The sequence below is a fragment of the Physeter macrocephalus genome, chromosome 5, assembly GCF_002837175.3.
Source record: "Physeter macrocephalus isolate SW-GA chromosome 5, ASM283717v5, whole genome shotgun sequence".
NCBI classification, from domain to species: Eukaryota; Metazoa; Chordata; class Mammalia; order Artiodactyla; family Physeteridae; genus Physeter; species Physeter macrocephalus.
In genome coordinates, this window is record NC_041218.1 from 89,284,081 (window position 1) to 89,304,751 (window position 20,671).

The 20,671-nt window shown below is 37.8% G+C and overlaps 1 protein-coding gene across 2 annotated transcripts in view; it reads right to left on the reverse strand.

Moving 5' to 3' along the window:
- Positions 1 to 20,671, reverse strand: part of RELN (reelin) — a 538,742-nt gene that overhangs the window by 17,666 nt on the left and 500,405 nt on the right. For both annotated transcript variants that reach the window (XM_024115956.1, XM_024115957.2), the window contains exons 49-58: positions 19,769 to 19,962; positions 15,807 to 16,063; positions 11,641 to 11,795; positions 10,368 to 10,582; positions 7,884 to 8,061; positions 7,016 to 7,191; positions 6,761 to 6,867; positions 5,421 to 5,663; positions 4,635 to 4,810; positions 1,127 to 1,200 (exon numbers count right to left, since the gene is read on the reverse strand). In XM_024115956.1, the coding sequence (XP_023971724.1) occupies positions 1,127 to 1,200; positions 4,635 to 4,810; positions 5,421 to 5,663; positions 6,761 to 6,867; positions 7,016 to 7,191; positions 7,884 to 8,061; positions 10,368 to 10,582; positions 11,641 to 11,795; positions 15,807 to 16,063; positions 19,769 to 19,962 (1,775 nt within the window). The remainder of the gene's footprint in view (positions 1 to 1,126; positions 1,201 to 4,634; positions 4,811 to 5,420; positions 5,664 to 6,760; positions 6,868 to 7,015; positions 7,192 to 7,883; positions 8,062 to 10,367; positions 10,583 to 11,640; positions 11,796 to 15,806; positions 16,064 to 19,768; positions 19,963 to 20,671) is intronic.

A 20,671-nucleotide genomic window follows, 5' to 3' on the forward strand; every position in this document is an offset into this window, starting at 1 on the left:
AGCCCATGTACCGCAAAAAAAAAAAAAAAAAAAAAAAAAAAAAAAAAATATATATATATATATATATTCACAGATGACAGAATAAAATGATGGCACAGGAACAGAGTGGCATTCTAGCGACTTCCTCCCACTGATATTCTTACAAGAACTACACCTGGAGTCGATTGACAAAGTTCTCTATCTACCCAAACTTTCTCACTATAATTCATTTTTCAAAGTGGTGGTGAGAGGCAGGCCTGCCAGCACCAGCAAGGCAACCTTCCTCTGTCAGGCTGATGCTGCTACTATGCTTTAGGAGGTGTGACTCTAGCTAAAGCATATTCAGACCTTTCATTGATCTATATTCTTATTAGGGTTGGTTGAGAACAAGCAACGTGAATAAAAGAGGGTTCCACTTTGAGGACAAACGTAGTGTCTTACTTAACTTACAATGTAAAGTTTGTTGGCTGCAGCGTAATATGACATTGATTTTTCTTGGTTTGAAGGAAAAATTTTAAAATAAGATACATGTGTGAATTTTATACAAATGAAATTTTTACATGTATACACAGGAACTGCCACTTTTTTTTTTTTTTTTTTTTTTGTGGTATGCGGGCCTTCCTCTGTTGTGGCCTCTCCCGTTGTGAAGCACAGGCTCCGGACGCGCAGGCTCAGCGGCCATGGCTCACGGGCCCAGCCGCTCCGGGGCATGTGGGATCATTCCCATGCTGGGGCGCGAACCTGGTTCCCCTGCATCGGCAGGCGGACGCGCAACCACTGCGCCACCAGGGAAGCCCCAAGGAACTGCCACTTTTAATACATAAGAATGCTCCCCTGTAAGCAGCTGCCTTAAAAATAGACAAACATGGGCTTCCCTGGTGGCGCAGTGGTTGAGAGTCCGCCTGCCGATGCAGGGGACACGGGTTCGTGCCCTGGTCCGGAAGATCCCACATGCCGCGGAGCGGCTGGGCCCGTGAGCCATGGCCGCTGAGCCTGCGCGTCCGGAGCCTGTGCTCCGCAACGGGAGAGGCCACAGCAATGCGAGGCCCGCGTACCGCAAAAAAAAAAAAAAAAAAAAAAAAAAATAGACAAACATTTCAATTGGATATTCACGTTTGGAGGAAATGTAAAACATTATTTCACAAACCTTGCATCCTTAGTGTACTCCAACATTACGGAATGAAGGTCACCACAAGAAGTAGCTTCACAACCCACCACAATCTAAAACAAGCAAACAATTGATATGTGTCAGGCTAGATTAAATAATACCTCTCATTAATTAGAAATCCCATCTCTCTTCATTATGACTCTGAAAAGTAATCAAGAAGTATTCAGAGAAGCTTTTACAAAGCAGCCTGCCAGGACACCAAGAATACATTCTTTTGAGATTTGTTAAAGTCATGCCATTTTGCAAGGAGATGAGAATTAAGGTTAAAAAAATACTATTTCTATTTACTTAATTAGTATAACATTTTAATCATAAATTTAGGGAAGATAAATTGGTCAAAAGGAAAGCAGTATTTGGAGAATTAAAGGAAAGAAACAAAGTATCATTGGTTCAAAACATTTTCATTGATATCCTATCTTCATTGATGCTACCATTAAATTTTTATTTGTAATTAAAAATAGCAATTTTTAATTACTTAATATTTATTCCTAGTCTTTTTCCATTTCCATGTGAATAAAAGCATTCCATATTATGTGCAATTAAATGCTTGAATAATCAATAATGCATAAATGCTAGAAAAATTTGGTGATTCAAATTTAAGTTCTAATCATCTACTCAATCAATAAGTCCTATTTCAGTGCTGATACTAGGGAAGGTTAATGCTAAAAACTTTAGACTATGCGTTTATTCATAAAACAACCCTGGTTTCAGAGATAGAATACAAAGTATATTCCAATAGTGGAAATGGAAACCAGAACACATACAAATAAAATGCTGTGGTGCTTCACAGGAAGGAGAGATTGAATCTTGTTAAGTGGGTTAGAAAATAGTTCATCAGAAGTGGGAGGTCTAAATTATTCCAACTACAAAAAGAAAAGATAGTTGTGTGACGTGATAGAGGTGCTAATTATCACGATTGTGGCAATCACATTACAATATATAAATGTATCAAATCAACATGTTGTATACCCTAAATTTACACAATGCTATATGTCAAATATATTTCAATTTTAAAAAAAGAAAAGAATTCATCAGGTAGAGTGTATGTGAACTGTCCCTGAAGAATGGGAAGAGTCTGAGACGTAGAGACAGGAGAAAGACATTTCGGTGGGAAAGCACTGTGGCGTGTCTGGAGTGCAGCGTGTGGTGTGTTTTGGTCTAAGTGTAGAGTACGTGGAATATTGGTAGAGGAGGTTGGAAAGATTGGTTGAGTTTGACAGACCATGAGTTGTAGTCAAAGGTGTTTGATCTTAATTTGGTAGGCAGTGGGGAGTCATTAAGGGTTAATGAGCAGTGGACTGATGGGCTCAAAGCTGTGCTTTGTAAGGATCAATCTGACTGTGCTGTTGAAGACAGGTGGGAGTGGAGAGAGATTAGAAAGGAAAGGAGTACTCAATGGCCTACTCATTTAATTAGGGCCAGAATAAAGGTGGTAATAGTACAAACAGAGGAGATGGGATGGGTGCCAGGAACACTGAGAATTAGAATTAAAAGGATGTAGTAACTGATTAGATGTGAAAAGTGAAAAGTCAAAGATTAAATTAAAATTTAGAGCCAGTGAATAGGTGACAGGCAGTGCCATCAAGAGAAATAGGAAAATCAGAAAGAGAAGTTGGCATGGGGCAGGAAGATATGAAGTTCACTGTTAGACATGTTGAGTTGAGGTGCCAGTAAGACAGAGGTGTGGAAATGTACACAGGCTATTAAAAGTACTGAATTGACTGTCGATGAGCCAGTCAAGGTTGGATATGCAGATTTGGGAGTTGCTCTTAAAGATGTGATATTTGAAGCCAGAGGATGAATGAAGTTTCCAAAGGTGAGAATGTCTGTGAAGAGAGAAGAAAGCCAGGGAGAAGTACTAAGAAATGCTGATATTTACCAGGTTGGGGGAAGAAGAGGAACCAAAAAGGAGACAGACATGGATATCAAGAAGGTAAGAGGAGAAGTAGCAGAGAACCCAGAAGCCAATAGCACGGAGAATTTCACGAGCTGGAGAAGACAAGGACAAGAGTGCCAAATAGTACAAAGAAAAGGAAAAATGAGGAATGGGTGAAAGCTGAAAGCTGTTGGATATGGTGTTTAGAAAGTCTATGGTGACTTTATTTTTTAAACTTTTTATTTTATATTGGAGTGTAGCCGATTAACAATGTTGTGATAGTTTCAGGCGCACAGCAAAGCAACTCAGCCACACATACACAGGTAACCATTCTATGGTGACTGTAAAAATGCAGATTTAGTGACACGTTAATCATTAAATTTCTGGGGACAAGGCTTTTTTTTTTTTTTTAAGAAACAAACTGACTTGGCTAGAGAAGAAAATTTCAGTCTCTTCAGTTCTGGGTTGATAGAGGCCGCAAAAGAGGAGGTCCCAACCAACTTAATCAAAAAATGCTCTGATGTGAGCCTGGTAGAGGGAAAGCCTTAAGGGATGTGGCTTGGAATTAGGGGTGGTCTAACACTGGACATGACCTTGAGCATCCTTCATGTCATTAAGTTAAAGACAGTCCTGAGGGAGTGGTAGCATTTGGGGGGCTTGCCTCACCCCTCCAGTCTCTGAAGGAGAGTTTAATACAGAGCTGAGAAAACCAGAAAATTTGTTGTTTTTTTTTTGCAACATATCTCTAGGAATTTTTCATCTTGCAAAACTGAAACCCTATACATAATAAGTCCTCTGTTTCCCCTTCTCCCAGCTGTGAATACATTTTTATTATACTAATAAGGATTCTTACTATTAATTGTGATTGTAGCACATCTTTTTAAATAAGGGTATTAGAACTGGTCTGTCTCTTTAAAATGATCTAGTAATAAACTGCATTTCTGTAATGCCCCTTTTTAGTGTGTTCTGCAGTGAGAAAGACATTAATTGATATTGCTTTATCTTTCTCTCTAATTGTCTATTAATTACCTCCTATGCCTTCCCTTCCATTCTTCTATGTGAATAAAATGTGCAATTATAAGAAGTGAGAGTCCTTTTCAAATCTTTGAGGATTGGGGAAGTTCCAACTGGGCTAATGTACAGGTTCGTTTTTGGAAGTCAGAGACAAAAGAAAAATGGAAAGACATAATGAAAAAGGACAGATAAAGAAGCAAAGTGGCTTGATGTATGAAATAGGCATAAAGAGAAAGTGGTAGAGAAATGGAGGAGAGAGACAGACAGAAAGGGACAGAGACAAAGAAACTAATAGGCAGATGTGCCTATTTGAGCTTTTTATTTCCAAGTTTGGAAAAGTGAACTCAAGATCACATATCTGAGATACAATACAGTTACATTTCTTGCTATGTCCCAATATACTTAGATTTTAACCTGTGTTCAAATAATCCTACAAGATAAAGGTCTTTGTGAAAGATAACTTCTTTTATTCATAAGATAAAGTCTCTTTTAATGAATGAAAGCAATCATTTCCTTGGAGTTGTTCAAATAAGTATTCTCTCTATACCCCCTCCCCCAAATGTAATGCCAGACTCTGGAAGAGCCGCTTCCCCTTACTTTAAACTGCATCATGTATCCTGGCTGTATAATGAGTTCTCTGGAGGACAGCGCATTGTGAGTCTTGTCCTTCTTTTTATTTGGCCAGTAGAGGTGGAAGGATGGATTGCCACAGAATCCTGCTGTCCTCACTGCATTAGGGTAAAAACTCCAGTTTTCTTCATGGGAAGTGCCTTCTGTTAAGGTAAATTGGAAGCAATATGGCATGTTATTCTCTTGAATTAATTGGTTTAGTGTTGAACTACTTGAATGTCTATGCTCTAGCTCTTTGCTTACTCTTTAAGATTGACTTTTATTTTATTTAATTGGTATAATATATAAATCCAAGATGAGAAATCACATCTAGAAAAGATTATCAAATGCTAGAACAATGATTACTCAACTTTTAAAATGTAATTGCTAGACTGGTAACTTTCACCATTGCAAAATTTTTCCTGGTATACTTTCAAACCAATACAATGTGTATCTCTGCACAGAAATTCCTAAAGAAACGGAAATTATCTTGGGCTACTGAAATTTCAAATTATACTTAGAGCGAGACATTTTGTCTTTAATGAGATTTGTTAAAGTCTTAGTTGACATTTCAACATAAATTCTTAGTTGACATCTCAACAAGCAGCCAACCTTGAAGATGTATAAACTATTGGGCAAAATAATAGCTAACATTCGTTGATCAGTAAATATGTGCTAGGAACTCATCTAAAGGCTTTTCATATAGTAACTCATGTAAAGACATAAGCAGACGAAAGACTCACAGGAAAGATTGTTCAATGTCTTGTTTCTTACCATCATCAAAAGTGTCGACCAGTTGACTGGGATTGATTTCTGCTCCGCCAATCAAAATGTTGTCTAGTGCCCACTGAGCACGCTCTACCCCGGAGACCACAAGTCCATTGCTGATCACAAAAGGCTGCCACCAGCGAAGTCGAGTTGTGTTGGTGAGGGCATCCTCGGGAAGAAGGATGTAGTCGTGTCTGACAGAAATGTATTTCTGATAATCCATCTCATGGAGCAAAGTCCAAGTAATTCCTATAAAGCAAATACACCAAAAAAGTAACATATCTGGAAAAAACACCACAAACCACCAGTATACTGCAGTTACCGTAAATTTCCCAAAGAAATCTTCAGCCAGATAATGAGGACTGATTTCAGTGACTTTAATGTAAGTGTTCCCCACTTATACATATTGTTTCAAAATGAGGCTGATGATATAAGGGGAAGAAGGGTATTTAGAAATACTTGGCCACAAATAGAAACACTTAAGTAAAAATTATATACTTTCTGCTTCTAAAATTTTGTTCTCGACTCCTATATGCATTATTTCTCATAAATAATGAGAAACCCATGTTTTGCATGTTTCTGGACAATAACTCCTAGTATTTTAAAATACAGCTATTAAAATTCTATGCAATTTGTGATTTGTTGGACGAATATGAAGCTTCTGTCATCAACTGATAAGAGAGTAGGTGGAATGTTTACATTACTTAAGAACACACTTTTTGAATACCCTAAAATACTTTACGGTCATCTATTTGTCTGCCAGTTATTAAGAATGATACCTATCTGCTAAAGCTGATTTTCTAAAGACCTCATGGTACTACTGGCCTGGTTTCAACTACTTCAAAATAATGAAACAGAATGTTGTTAAAATAGTGTGTGACAGACTCACGAATTGACTATCTTTTTTCACAACTAATGACGTTTTCTTGTAGCTCTTCTATAGCATTTATTACATGCTTGTTCACACAAAAGCTTTTTAAAACACTTTAAAATGTTTTTAAAATTATCTTTTACTTGGAAGACCAAGCAAAAATTTATTTCTTAATTGTATCATTTATAATCAAGCTTCAGCTAAGCATAGTGATTATTTTCTTTATTCATAAAGTTTGGAGTTTATTTTTTTAAATGTGATTTCTCTCTTGTCCCTTTTTGGGTAGATTTTGTATAACACAGAAGTCACACATATATATAGAACGTGTAATGCAACTAAGGTCTATAGCTTTCTCTTTGTGGCTTTCACTATTTGCACTGCCAGGTCAGCAAAGCTTTGCAGGGACTTTGCTGAGGGGCACTGGATGGAATGTGGCAATCTGCTCCAGGGCGTGGCTTTCACCCCCAAAACGTGCCTCCATCAGTAGAGTAGTCCAACAGCACGCCTTCCTTCCGGCAGATGGGCCGATGGCAGGAGGTCATGTTATTCTCACTACCGATGCGCCCCCAGTATTGCAGGAATCTGAACGCAAGCACATATTATCCGTCAGAACAGTTAATTAGAACAAATTGTCTACTCAAGTCCTGGATAACAGCTTCTTCCACACATGCGTTCTGGTTCGGGGGCCAATTTGCTAAGTTGTGACAAAAATAACAAAAAATTGACTTACTTTGCCCCTCTGAGATCTAAATCTTGGGTAATAGCTTGTCTCACTGTGGATCCCCCAAAATAGAGTGCAGTGTCCTCTGCAAGAATCCCACACTCAGTACAAGTACTTCCACCTTCCAAGGACATCCATAAATCAGGCTTGATTTCTTCACTGTCAAAGCGTTCCTTCAGGAAAGTCTGGAAAAAATTAAGTGGCATGTGTTTAAAAATAACAATTTTAAAGAATAATTTCGGAATAGTTAAGACAATACAGAAATACATCTTGGACTTGAAAAAAATTAGAGCTGATTTCAAATGCTTTTCCAAAAGATATTAAAAGAAACCCAACAGGATATATCCACAGTATTCTTTTCCATCATATATTGAAGATCATTTACACTGCTTAAATAATGTTTAATAATTGGAATTTAAAATCTAGAATCTTAAAATAAAACAACTGTAAAGTTGAGTATAGTAATACTCCTACTGGTAAAACATTACTTAAGCATGTACTCTCAAAATATACTTATTTCTTTATATATTATATAAAAATACTTTTGTACTTTATTATGATTCTATGAAACATGAACAAAAATTGAAAATTTAAAGGAGTAAGATAAAATAAAACATGTTTTAGCACTTTTCCCCCCAATATTCCCTGATTGATTGTCTTGTTCTCCCTGGGAGTATGTGCCCCCCACCTTGGAGACTGATTTAGGAATCCAGAACCTTTAAACCTAATACATATTTTTAAAGTTTCCATACAAAGGATTTATTTACTGGGGGCCCCAAAGAATGTGGTTATAAATTATTAGTCTCACTCTTCAGTTGGTTCTTGATGCACGGTCCGCAATGCGAGTACATGCTTCCTTCAGGGGCTTTAACATTACCTTCAGAGTGTGAGTCAAGTAGCAGTTTGGCCCAGAGTATCCCGGATCACAGATGCACTGTTCCTTTAAGCAGTCCCCATGGCCTCTGCAGCTGTCCAAGCATTCAGGGCCCAGGTAGAAATTGTCAATTGCCCACTGCATATCTGAGTGCTTCTGATAGAACCTAAACCTTACTGGACTATTGGTAACACAAGAGCAAAGGGGTGAAGAACAAAAGTTAACTTTACTCAGGTCCATTTTCCTGCGTGTATATTCAGTAGTCAAGAGAAAAAACATTTAAATCATTCTGATAAGATGAAATGGGTTAATAAAAGATGTCTTCAGAGTACCACTATCTCTCTAGAAATGGAAGTTTAAAGCCAGTTCAATTTACATTTTAAAATATGTGAGTAAACTTGTAAAAAAAAAAAACCCACCAAAACCACAGTGGAATCTCTATTTCAAGCAAAAGGAACATTTAAAAATGCAAATCCGTAACTATCATAAATCAGGTGGCTTATGAACTGGAGTCCAGTGGCTGCGACACAATTTCGATTCATTAATCGTATTCCTGAAATTGTACAGAAGGTGAATCAATCCTTTGACAGAGCCTTGTCAGCATACACACGGCCCTCAGGTGGTTGGGAAACAGCAACTTCTGAATTCCCCAAAGATAATGAACATTCTCAGAGTAACTGTGCTAATTAGAAAACAATTTTGAAAGGGTTATATATTAAAGGAAAATTTCCCTGAGATTTCAATTTCATCATTGCTCTCTGTCTTCTGGGGAAAATACAAGCCTCATAATTAACCTTATATTAAAATGTGCCACCCTATTTTGGTCGAAAGAGTTCACAGTGCATGAGGGAACATTCTGGGACGATATGAATGTTCTGTATCTTGTTTCATGTGGTGGTTACACGGGTTATACAATGGGAAGAACTCACTGTGAGGAACAATTAAAATGTGTTCATTCTACTGAATGTAAATTATACCTCATTATAAAAAACAGAGTAAAGACAGGAGGGGGAAACGAGGAAATGAGGTTGTGGTGGCTCCCCAGCATCCATTTCAGCCCAGATGAGTCATATGAGATAATCACTGTAATATAATGCCCCTCACTATTGACGGAGTCAGGAACGGGCATTCTTGAACTAATTTGTACCAATGGGATGCAAGGAGGCACTTGCTCCAGCTCTGTTAGAAAGAAAAGTGACTCTCTCTCTCTCTCTCTCCCATTGGACACAGGTAAGGATGCACTGTGCTCCAGCTTTCTGGAAGTCATCTATGTTCACGAGGGGAACCAGCCTGAAGACTGAGTGTGACATCCATGTGTGGACAGTGGAGCGAAGAGTAAGAGTAAGAGAGTAAGAAATAACAATGTCCTTGAAGACACTGTTGAGCTTGTCAATCAACCAATCCTAGAGTCCACTTATCTTTGGGTTTTTTTCATTATAGATATAATACATTTCATCTTCAATTGAGCCACATTTAATTTTAATTTGAATGGAGTTTTCTGTTACCTGCAGCTGAAAGTATCCTGATTGTTTTCTAGCATGTTAATTGACTAAGCCCTTTAGATTTGTAGCAGAAAACTGTGAGTGGTCATGTAATAAATGATCTCTAAGGGACTTTTTTTTTTTTTTTTTTTTTTTGCCATGTGTAAGCACCTTATTCAAAGGTTCTATATGTTCTGGTCCTATATCCTAACTCTGTTTCACAAGAAGGTTCTTCATTTAGCCAGAAACTGTGATTCATATGGTAGAAGTATACCTGTCATCTTCTTTAATGTATCTTTTCCCCTAATTTTATAGTTGAAGAGAAATTAAAAAAAAATATATATATATATTTATTTATTTGGCTGCACCGGGTCTTAGTTGCAACCTGTGGCATCTTTGGAAATTTTTTGTAATTGCCTAAATTAACTTATCCACATACTTTTCAAAAAACAGTTTAATCATCTTGGCACACTACTGCTCCAGCTAATTACTTTTCACTGCAGGTGCAGAACATAATGCTTTGATAAGAAAAAAATGAAACCTACCTACAAACTACATTTGTACAAATAGCATGAAGAGTTAGGATTTGTACAAATAGCATGATGAGTTAGGTTTTGTTCTTGGTTCTGTCTATCATGAATTGACAAGGCAGTAATGTGGAAAGCGTATGATGTACAGTGGACCACAATTTACAAGGTCCATAAGGTAGCATACATGTTTTCAACTGGCTCCAAGGCCATCACTATTGCTCTGTCCCCATTTTCAGACACTGAGGTATGGAAAATGGAAGGGCCTGTCAAGGCCTATCTTGACAAGTCTGAGGATTACAATTTGAGGTCTCCTTAAATTAGCTCATCATGGAGGTCACCAGTTAGAGAGAACCTTTAGAGTTAGGGAGGAAGAGAGCATTTTATCCACAATTACACAATACTTTCAGGCTGACCACAGTGTCCCTAAACCTACTTCTAGTGCTTAGAACTAGGCTTTATTTTAATTTTCTACTTACTTTCCGACTAAACTGTCAGGAAGTGGGTAGGTGATCCTTTTCCATCCTTTAGTTGGAAAGAATACAGATGGTTGAGAAACACTTCCAGAGCATTTTGGGTCTGCAGGTAGGCACTGAGGGACCAGATAATTCCAGCTCACACCAAAGTCAGTAGAGTACTGCACGTGAATTTGATTCTGGGTGACTTTTTCAGATACTTTACATCCAACAGAGATCTAACAAACGGAAATGCAAGATTATTAAGGTATTAAAACCATATTACATGTTTCTGCTCTAAAGACTTGGTAGCAAGAAAGTTGCTGATCACTTGACAGACAACCACATCTGTTCTGTATTTTCAGGTTCATTATTTGCTCTGCTGATAGACGGCGGAGTTGACATGGTTGCCCAAGGTGACAGATTATAGAAAGTGCCACAGATATTGTGCAGGGAGTTTGGAGAGAAGCTGAAATCTGTGCTTCTGCCATGGCTGGCTGATTGCCTTGGTAGGCCTGGGCCTACTCTTACAAATTGTTGTTTGCTGTGCTAATGGTCTGGCACTTCTGTTTGGCAGAATGCTCGACCAAGAAGGATTACTAACAGCTTTACCAAGTTTACTGTTTTGTTTTACAATTTATGACTCTCAGTAAATCACTTTCAACTACAAGTAAGATGCAATGAAGTAATTACAGAAGGTACTTTCGACCCTAACCCTTTGTTGATGGAGATAGTCATAATGCAACATTTGTTGCTAATACAGTGGGACTGAGATAGACAGAATAAATTGATTGAAATAAAATCTTGGCCAAAATTGATGTTGGCATTAATGCTAATCATGCCTTTGTTTTCTACAATTTTCTTTCTCCAGAAACACTAAATGCTTTTGTAAAGAAAGTAGGTATAAAAAAAAAGTAGGTATAACCGCAATAGCTTTAATCTTCTCTTAAAGGAAAATAATTGCCTAAATCATATAATGATTTAAACTCAGGGAATTGAAATCAGTATCCTACATTTTATTTATCAATATTTTGCTCTATCAGTATTTAATCCCAGACAGAAACACATTTACTCTTATGTAAGTTTCATCTTGAAATAGTTCAAAAATAAAATACTTTTAATCATTAAGTTATATATAGTAGGGATGTATTGATATATTATCTTAATATTAAATTTCATTTTTCAAAGTATGTATTAAGTTAATAAAATATTGTATGATCGTTGTCTCCACAATTTTTTTCATTTTTATATTGCTGGTATATGGCTATTTATGTAATTGAGGTCATCACATTTTCACCTTGAATTGCATGATCCAGCCTTCAGTGGGGGTCAGGTCATGGGTCACTGCATACACTTCTCTTCCATCGTGACTACCACAAATCATGACACCATCAGGGGAGTCACAGAATCTTTCTACTGTACAATCATCATGGAATAGCCAGTGCTCATTTACTTAAAAAAAGAAAAAAAATTTTATGACAGATTTATGACAAAAATACTTTGAAACAAATTTTCACTTTAGGCAAAATCTAGAATTATTTTAAGTAGAAATCTCTCTTATTACATACCATCCATAGACAAAACACTAATGTAAGCACATCGTTTTAGGAACATGGATACTGAGAGATTGAGATATATCAAGTATCCAATACTAGCTAAGTCTACATTTAGAAAGAAAGAGTGTATTGTATGTGTTACAGATGAAAAGCAAAGGAAAATGTATACCCGTTTCTTTTTCTGACAGGTGTTTAACTTTTTAGGCAGAATCTAAAGGAGGAAGATTTTTAGTAACATGATAGCCAAGTGAGTTAGCTATTTCTATTCAAATTTTGGTAGTACCTTCTGGGCAATTAAAAAAATTTTAATAGTAAAACTCATAGAACCAGAGAGTAGAATAGTGGAAGGGGGAAATGGGGACTTGTCAGTCAAAGGGCCCAAAGTTTCAGTAATGCAAGGCGAATAAGTTCAGGAGATCTACTGTACAACATGGGGCCTATAGTTAACAATTCTGCATTTCATACTTAAAAATTTGCTAAGAGAGATCTTAATGTTAAGTGCTCTTACCATAACAGAAAAATCAATATTAAAAAAGGGGAGGCAGGAGGAAACTTTTGGAGGTGATTGATAAATTATGGCCTTTACTGTGGTGACGGTTTCATGGGTGGAACACTTATTTCCAAACTCATCAAATTGTATACATTAAATATCTAAAGCTTTTTGTACATCAATTACACCTCAATAAAGTGATTTTTTTTAAAAAGCTTCTAGGAGTCTAAGGAAAATTGAAGCAGCAAGGTTATGATCTGATCAGTGCAGAATAATCCTATTGTCCCTCTCTCTCAAACACACGCACACAAACACACACACACGTGCGCGTGTGCACACATTCGTGTCCATCACAATTCCCTTTCCCTTTCGGAAGAGGTGTTTGTTTTTTTTTTTTAAATACATTTATTTATTTAATTTATTTATTTTTGGCTGTGTTGGGTCTTCGCTGCTGGGCGCGGGCCTTCTCTAGTTGCGGCGAGTGGGGGCTACTCTCCGTTGCGGTGCACGGGCCTCTCATTGCAGTGGCTTCCCCTGCTGCGGAGCACAGGCTCTAGGCACGCGGGCTGCAGCAGTTGTGGCACGCGGGCTCAGCAGCCGTGGCACGCGGGCTCTAGAGCGCAGGCTCAGTAGCCGTGGCGCACAGGCTTAGTTGCTCCGCGGCATGCGGGATCCTCCCGGACCAGGGCACGAACCCGTGTCCCCTGCATTGGCAGGCGGATTCCCAACCACTGCGCCACCAGGGAAGCCCGAAAGAGGTGTTTTAACATAATGATTTTATCCCAGAAAGGTTAGAAATTAAACATATCTGTAAATTTCATCTAATTCATGATACACTTTGATTTCATAGGTCCAACGTTTCTCTGGCAGTTTCCTGGTTAGCTCCAGCATTCACAGTGAAGATGAATGGGTGCAGCTGGAGGCTTGGGTTACTGTGCAAATCACAGAGTTGGCTGGCCTCAGAAGAGTCAGAGAAGAGACCAAACAATTTAATTGGAATTGAGCCTTCACTAGTGTTGTGTCTTTTTGATTTCGTCTGAGCATAACATATGTCTGTAGAACAAGCAGTTTACCTCCAGGACTCAAATAGCTACCACAATGCCATTATCTGTTAAGTTTTCATTCCATGGGATTTGCAGCTACATTTAGTCCTACAGCACAGATACAGGACTCAAGAATCAAAAGGCACAGAAATTTGAATTCCAATAAGAATACCCTGAGTTTATTCTGGGGTACATATTTTATTTTATGCTAGAATTCTGCAATCCTGATGAAAAAGGGCTTACACTAATCAGCTAACACCAATCTCTTCCACAATATCATAAACTACTTATATAAGTAGATATTACACTTTCCAGGAGCACTGTCTTTGAAAGACAAGCAGGAGCTTAATTGTACATCACGAATTAGTCTAAAGTAAAAATCACTATTTTAGGTACTTGAAAAATAGGTATTTGCTTTTATTCGTACAGAAGTTGTACTTAAATTATTCTCTGATCATAAACTCACTTATGTAAGCCATTACATAGGGAAAAATAAATGAGTACTTTAGCAAAGTTCTGAATCAGATCTATGTAAGTCTTCTCAATAACCTTCTTGAAAGAGTAAGACTACTTGGTAGTGGTGAAGAACATTTTAAGCTTTTTCTATTTAAAAGGGTGATTTTTACTAATAAATGAATTAATAAGAATAATTAATCTAAATATTCAATGTTAAAATGATAAAAATTATAACGGAATACTATACAGCTATTAAAATTATATTTTCAAAGATACTTAAGGACAAGAGGAAATCGTTAAGGATTTACTTCTAAATGAAAAAGCAGGCTACAAATATGTATAGTTTAAGATTATAATTTTGTTAAAAATACGATTATATAAAGGCATAGAAAAAAAGACTCTAAGAAAAATATCAAAATATTGATGATGGTTATCCTCTGGGTGATTTTCATTTTCATCTTTATGATTTTCTGTATTTTCTTAATTTCACACTTTGAACACGTGTTGCTTTTAAAATAAAACACTAATAATTAATAATTAAGTATTTTAAGTTATTAAAATTCCTCACATTTCAACTGTCTTCAGCATAGATTTCACTCCTCCAGAAGGTTCTTATCAGTCTTATTATTGTAAAATACAACCAGATTGTCCTTTCTATGCAAGAGGCTAGTGCAGAGTTGGATATGGCACAGTCCCACTGTCTGATGACTCTATAGTGGTATAGTATATCTATTCGATAGCACTTGCAGTGTTGATATGATATGTGTAATTAAACATCACTACTTCACCTGAAGATACCACGTTTTATGTAGTATAACCAAGTATGTGGCATGACAAAGCCATATCCTTAATATACGACACCACTTAAAAAAAGGGCGGGAGGGCTTCCCTGGTGGCGCAGTGGTTGAGAGTCCTCATTGACTCAATACTCAGACAAATCTTAAGCACTTTAAGAAATTTATGGCAGGCATAAAAATAATGTAAATCTCACCCAGGAACTAAAAGAAATAAGCCAACAGTTCTAAAAACCTAGCCATCTTGAGTAAGATTTTATAAAAATTTATAATTTCTAGAAAACTCAGTATATATGACTTTAAGAACTTATGTGTGTATTCTCTTGACCTGCAATATCAATAGTAGCAGAGAAGATGGCCAAAGCCAGAAATAATTGGCTTGATAAAAACAGGTCCTGGACAGTAGAATATATTTAATTAGATAAAATGATGATAATCTGTAGGATTTCTGATACTGCAAAGTTTGTATAAAACAGTTGGGCTAAATTCTTTTCTTTGTTTATATTTCTTTAAAACATGATGTCCATTGTTTAAAATAGCTATGTATGTGTGAAGACTTTTAGTAACAAACTAAATAAAATACTTTGTACCCAGAAAAAAAAAAAAAATAAAAGGTGACCAGGAGAGTGTCACCAAATGAAAAGAAGTCGTTAAAAATAAGAACAGCATGGAGAGATCCTTGACAATTCACCGGGACACTGTGATACTCCTATCAAGAATGAAGAATAACAAGAATGACCTTGGACACTTCTGAAAACATGAAATACCATCACAAACACGTCTGACATGCAGCAAAACAAAGCACTTGTCCTTGGAGAATAAAACAAATGCCCCAAAAATGTTGGCTTTCTAACCAAAATAAAAAACAAGAAACATAGAAATGAAAATTTTTAAAAAGAAAATTACCCTGTTAATTATTGAATGCTATTTATTAAAACAAAGTTGCTGGCTTGACCAAAAGAAAAGATTTAGTTACAATGTAAACCAGGAAGGTTGAGAGAAGCAAAAGGGTGACACCCTTTTCACTGTTTCTGTACCACTTGAGAATCTGTAAAAGGTTCCACATTCCACTTTTTTGGAAAAGACCCAAATGGATTTTCATTTAGCATCAGTGAAAAATTTACCTGCGGTTTTGTCCTCCATAAACATGTCGAAAGCAATTCTTCCCACAGGGCCAGCGTCCGAGGGTGAACGCTCGTGCTGGGGCACTGGGGCGCTGCTGAAGGTATCCAGCATGACGGTCCTCTGGTCGGCAGACCCTGAGATGAGGACGTTGTCAATGGCCCAGTCGTTTTGGTCCAGGCCGTCGTGTCTTGGCTGCCACCAGCGGAAACGAGTAGCAATCTCTTTAGCATCAGAGGGGAGAAGGATATTCACGAATCTGAAGAAAATGATGGATGGGGTGGGGGGGGGGAAGTCTTGTCAAATGTCTCATACGAGGAAGGGATGTGCAACCAGAGATAAGATATTACATGTCACATGGAGGATGAGGAGAGGACGTTAGCTAAAATCGTTTTTAAAAACCACGATAAACTGTCTTAATTTTACGAAGTCTCACAAATCACTAAATTGGGGAAATAGAATGTGAACAAATTCAAGCATCCTGGAACTACCCTCTTGCTCTAACTGTCCCTGGGCAGGCCTGAGAGGGACCCGACAGTTTTCTGCTTGCCAGTAGGCATAGGGTATATGCACTTTGGTAGACATAAACCAATACTGACTTTTTTTCTGCCACTCAGGGGTTGATTTCATCTGTTTCCTTCCCCTGCCACCTTGATTTTATTCCACTCCCATGTGTACCAGAAATTTGCTTGGAATTTGGACACTAGATTGTGGCAGGACATTTAGGTTCTCAGCCTGAGAGTACCAGGATATATGTAATTACTTCATCAGTTGCCTGGTTTGACATCGACTTTATGCTTTATTGAAAACATTATACTTAGAAATGCTGAGTGAGAACCATGGGCTAACAAGCGGAGCAGGCTGCCCCTGACTCAATCACCAAAGACAGACATGGAAACACATGGCTCCACCCTCCACCATGAATCTTAACCAGCTACAAATAAGGTCGGAAATACCCCTTAATCACAATGATGCATTTAAACCCCAGGAAGATATCAAACCCCTTCGAAATGATATTCGCGACTCAAAGTCTGTTGGGGAAAATAATTTCCTGAGGTTTACCCTCCCATAAAGTCTCATCTTTTTATCCATGCTAATCTACCTCCCTTTACATTCCAGGGCTGCCTCTGCGTGTTAGCACTGCAGTTCATCCTGGGAAGAGCCCTTAAGCGGAGGGCTTCAATATGACCCCTGGGTTTTCGTCTTTCACATGGAAGAGGTTTTGTTATTTTAGTTTTGCCTACTGTCTACTCCTTGCCTACTATACTATCTCCTTGTTGATTTTATGTTCCCTTCTTCTTCTCTCTTTGATGTCTTCCTTGAAGTATAATGACCAGAAGAGTAGGAAGTATTCCAGATGAGGGGCAATAAAATCCATTTACGGCTAGGATGTTATTAGTTGGATTTCCAGTACTTGGATTTTAAATACTTAAAAAAAAATTTATTTATTTATTTTATTTATTTGGCTGCTCTGGGTCTTAGTCACGGCATGCAGGATCTTTAGTTGAGGCATGTGGACTCTTAGTTGTGGCATGTGGGATCTAGTTCCCTGACCAGGGATCGAACCTGGGCCCCCTGCATTGGGAGTGCAGAATCTTAGCCACTGGACCACCAGCGAAGTCCCTTAAACACTTTTTTTGATTATGTCCATCATTTTGTTCACCCTTTGGGCCATGATAACTCAGTGGATCTTGGTCTTAGGGAAGGGAAGTGTAGATTGTGAATCCCAGACCCTCAGCTGTGTAGTAACGGGCAGTTTGGAGACCATGAGTCTTTAGGTAAATAATCTTTTCCAATGTTCATTTCCTCATGCATCTCAGTTTTGAAGCTCACCTGTGCCCCTCCTTTCCCTCTTTTTCTGTATGCTCACCTTGTAAGAGCTTTCTATAATTTTTCTCCTTTGAATTGGCATGTTTAATTAATATTTTAAAATGTATTAAATAACATCGGAAATCTATCCGTTCCTGGAGGGACACACAATCACACTTCTTTATCCAGAGCAACAATCTTTTATCTTCATTTCTCTTTCCTGATAAATCCTTGACCACCTTTTAAAAACCTTTGGAGTGGAAATTTATCCAAGGCTGCTGAAAAGTGTAAATAAATTATGACCACTGTTCCTACCTTGGTGAATTTGTTTCTCCTTCAGAGAACTAAAGTGGTTTAGACAGTTATGCTTTTACCCTACAGAAACATAACTTCCTTCTCCCTGTATATTATGTTGTTAAAGTGTTCAGGAACTCATATGTGACAGTCATTATAACTTTCTCCATAAACAGTTTACTTGCCTTGCCTACTATCTCCTACTAATAGGTGAGCACATTTTTTTGCACTATTACACTGTGTACCACTTAGTTTCTATCTGGAATCCTTTATTGGCGTCCAACTTCAATGCAAGTGCAGTATTTAAAACTTTTGCTTATGGCAGAGACTGCTGGCATTTCCTCAATTGCCATATTCCCCACTCTCCCTTCATATTAGAAGCCTATCTTTTTAGCGAGGCGAATAATCACCCAGAATAAAGACACCATGTCCAGACTGCCTTGCATCTGGGTGTGTCTCTGTGACTAAGTTCTGGCTATGAGAATGTGAAAGGAAGTGTGGACAACTGTTAGGACGTGTCCTTGAAGAGAGACAGCACACTGCTCTTGCCCCATCCTCCTGCCTGCAGGCTGGAATGTGGGTCCTCTCAGACCATGAGATGCAGGTCAAGCGTTGAGTGTGGCAGAAGTACCAGGTATAATGAACCTGGGTCTCTGGTCCTGGTAGAGCCGCTGTAGCAGCTCTGGGTTACTTCCTTCCGGATCTAACTTACATAAGAGAGGAAAAAACACCTTTTAAGTTATTTTAGGTTTTCTGTAATTCACAGCTGAACATATTCTTGACTGATACGTTGAATTTAAATGATCATTTACAAGATTCTTGATTGTTTTTATTTTACATAATTTTTAGCTTGTACCTGGTTTGCCATGCACTGAGATTATCTATGTTTCTCCTTTTATTTATTCTGTTTCTTGACTGGGCTGCAATCACTCCTCCCCTCCCCTCCTTTCTCCTCCTCTCCCCTCTGCTCTGCTCTCCTCAAACCTTCTCTCCTTCTCTCTTTCTCTCCTGTATCACCTGCCTCTTCCCTATTCTCCTCCTCCTACTTTAATAAATATGCTCTTTTCCTTTTTAACAACTTTTGGACTTTTCTAATCAGCCGCAATTGTTTTTTGCCCTTCAAGAGTATATTCTTAAAAATGACCCATACATTGTGTTTCTTCAGGGTTTTTTTTTTTTTTTTTTTTTTTTGCGGTACGCGGGTCCTCACTGCTGTGGCTTCTCCCGTTGCGGAGCACAGGCTCCGGACGCGCAGGGTCCGGACGCGCAGACTCAGCGGCCATGGCTCACGGGCCCAGCCGCTCCGCAGCATGTGGGATCCTCCCGGACCGGGGCACGAACCCGTGTACCCTGCATCGGCAGGCGGACCCTCAACCACTGCGCCACCAGGGAAGCCCTCTTCAGGTTTTTTCAATAAGGAATTTAAAAATAGACTCTAGGCTTCTTAAGGATATTTACATTTTGTGTTTATTTTCTAGCCCCCAATTCCCTAAAATGGAGTGAACACTATATAAACAAACAAATAAATTACTCTTCTGCTTCCACTTTCCCAAAATGCTGTTGAATTATCATATATTCATTAATTTATATGAGTTTTTACAGTGGGTCTATTCATTATTGGCATTGTGATTGTGTATTTTATCTTATTTGTGGATTCACAAACTAGTTTTTTTTGAAATAAAAACCCCAAACCAGCTGTTTATCTAGCTCAGAAACCTTGTCTTCGTGTTGGTCTCAGAGGCATCCTCTACTGGTGAGTGTGGTCCAGGTCCCCTGTGGTCCCTGTGATGGATTGCTGGCAGGCTTTACCAAGCATCTTTGCTCAACATACTAGTTATAAGAGATAAAATAGAATACAAACCCAGGTTTACTGTACTGGTCATAGAAGATTTCCATTAGCAGGTTCCAGGTAATGCCTCCATTGAGAGAATATTCCAAGAGAACACCTTGGTTACGGTTGTTTGGTGTGATCAGGCATCCATACATGAAGTAAAATTGGATAAACTCAGAATTAGTGAGGTTTAGATCCACTGTGACCAACAGCCGACTGCAACCCTAAGGAAAAGAAGCAGAATGCAACAATATGGTGATAAGGAATCGTTATTACAGGTTCTAGGTATTCTCTGGCTTCCATCCTTTCTTTTGCAATACAAGTCACACAGTATTGCAGTAATGTTTTTCTTATCTCTCCTATTATACTAACTCCTAGTATGGTCTTTAGCACACAGTAGGTACACAGCAAATATACGCTGAACTTTGAAATTTCAGTATTAGAATTTACTTACAAAAGGCAATGTATTCTAAAGAGATTCTCTTTTATTTTCTTCTAAGCAATAGGAGAGCTGAAATTAAAGTAACTATTCTATATTTTTATTATTTCTAGCTATTTATAGGTATCTTTTAGATTTTTAAAAAGGTATCAGCTATTAACAAAATAGTACACTGAGATGACTATTTTAATATGAAATTTAAAAATGATGTCCAAAAATGTAATACAACTTAATTACAATTTGCGATATTAGTTGTAAGCTTTTTAAACTTTTATAGTTGATTTTAATGTTTTCTATATCAATTCATTAACATAGTCATTTCTTAGTTGAACCTATGAAGAAAACTAGGCCTCTTAGAGTTCCATCTAAGCTAGGAGGAGTACTGTGAACACTGCATTCTTTTTTTTTTTTTAACATCTTTATTGGAGTATAATTGCTTTACAATGGTTAGTTTCTGCTTTATAACAAAGTGAATCAGTTATACATATACATAT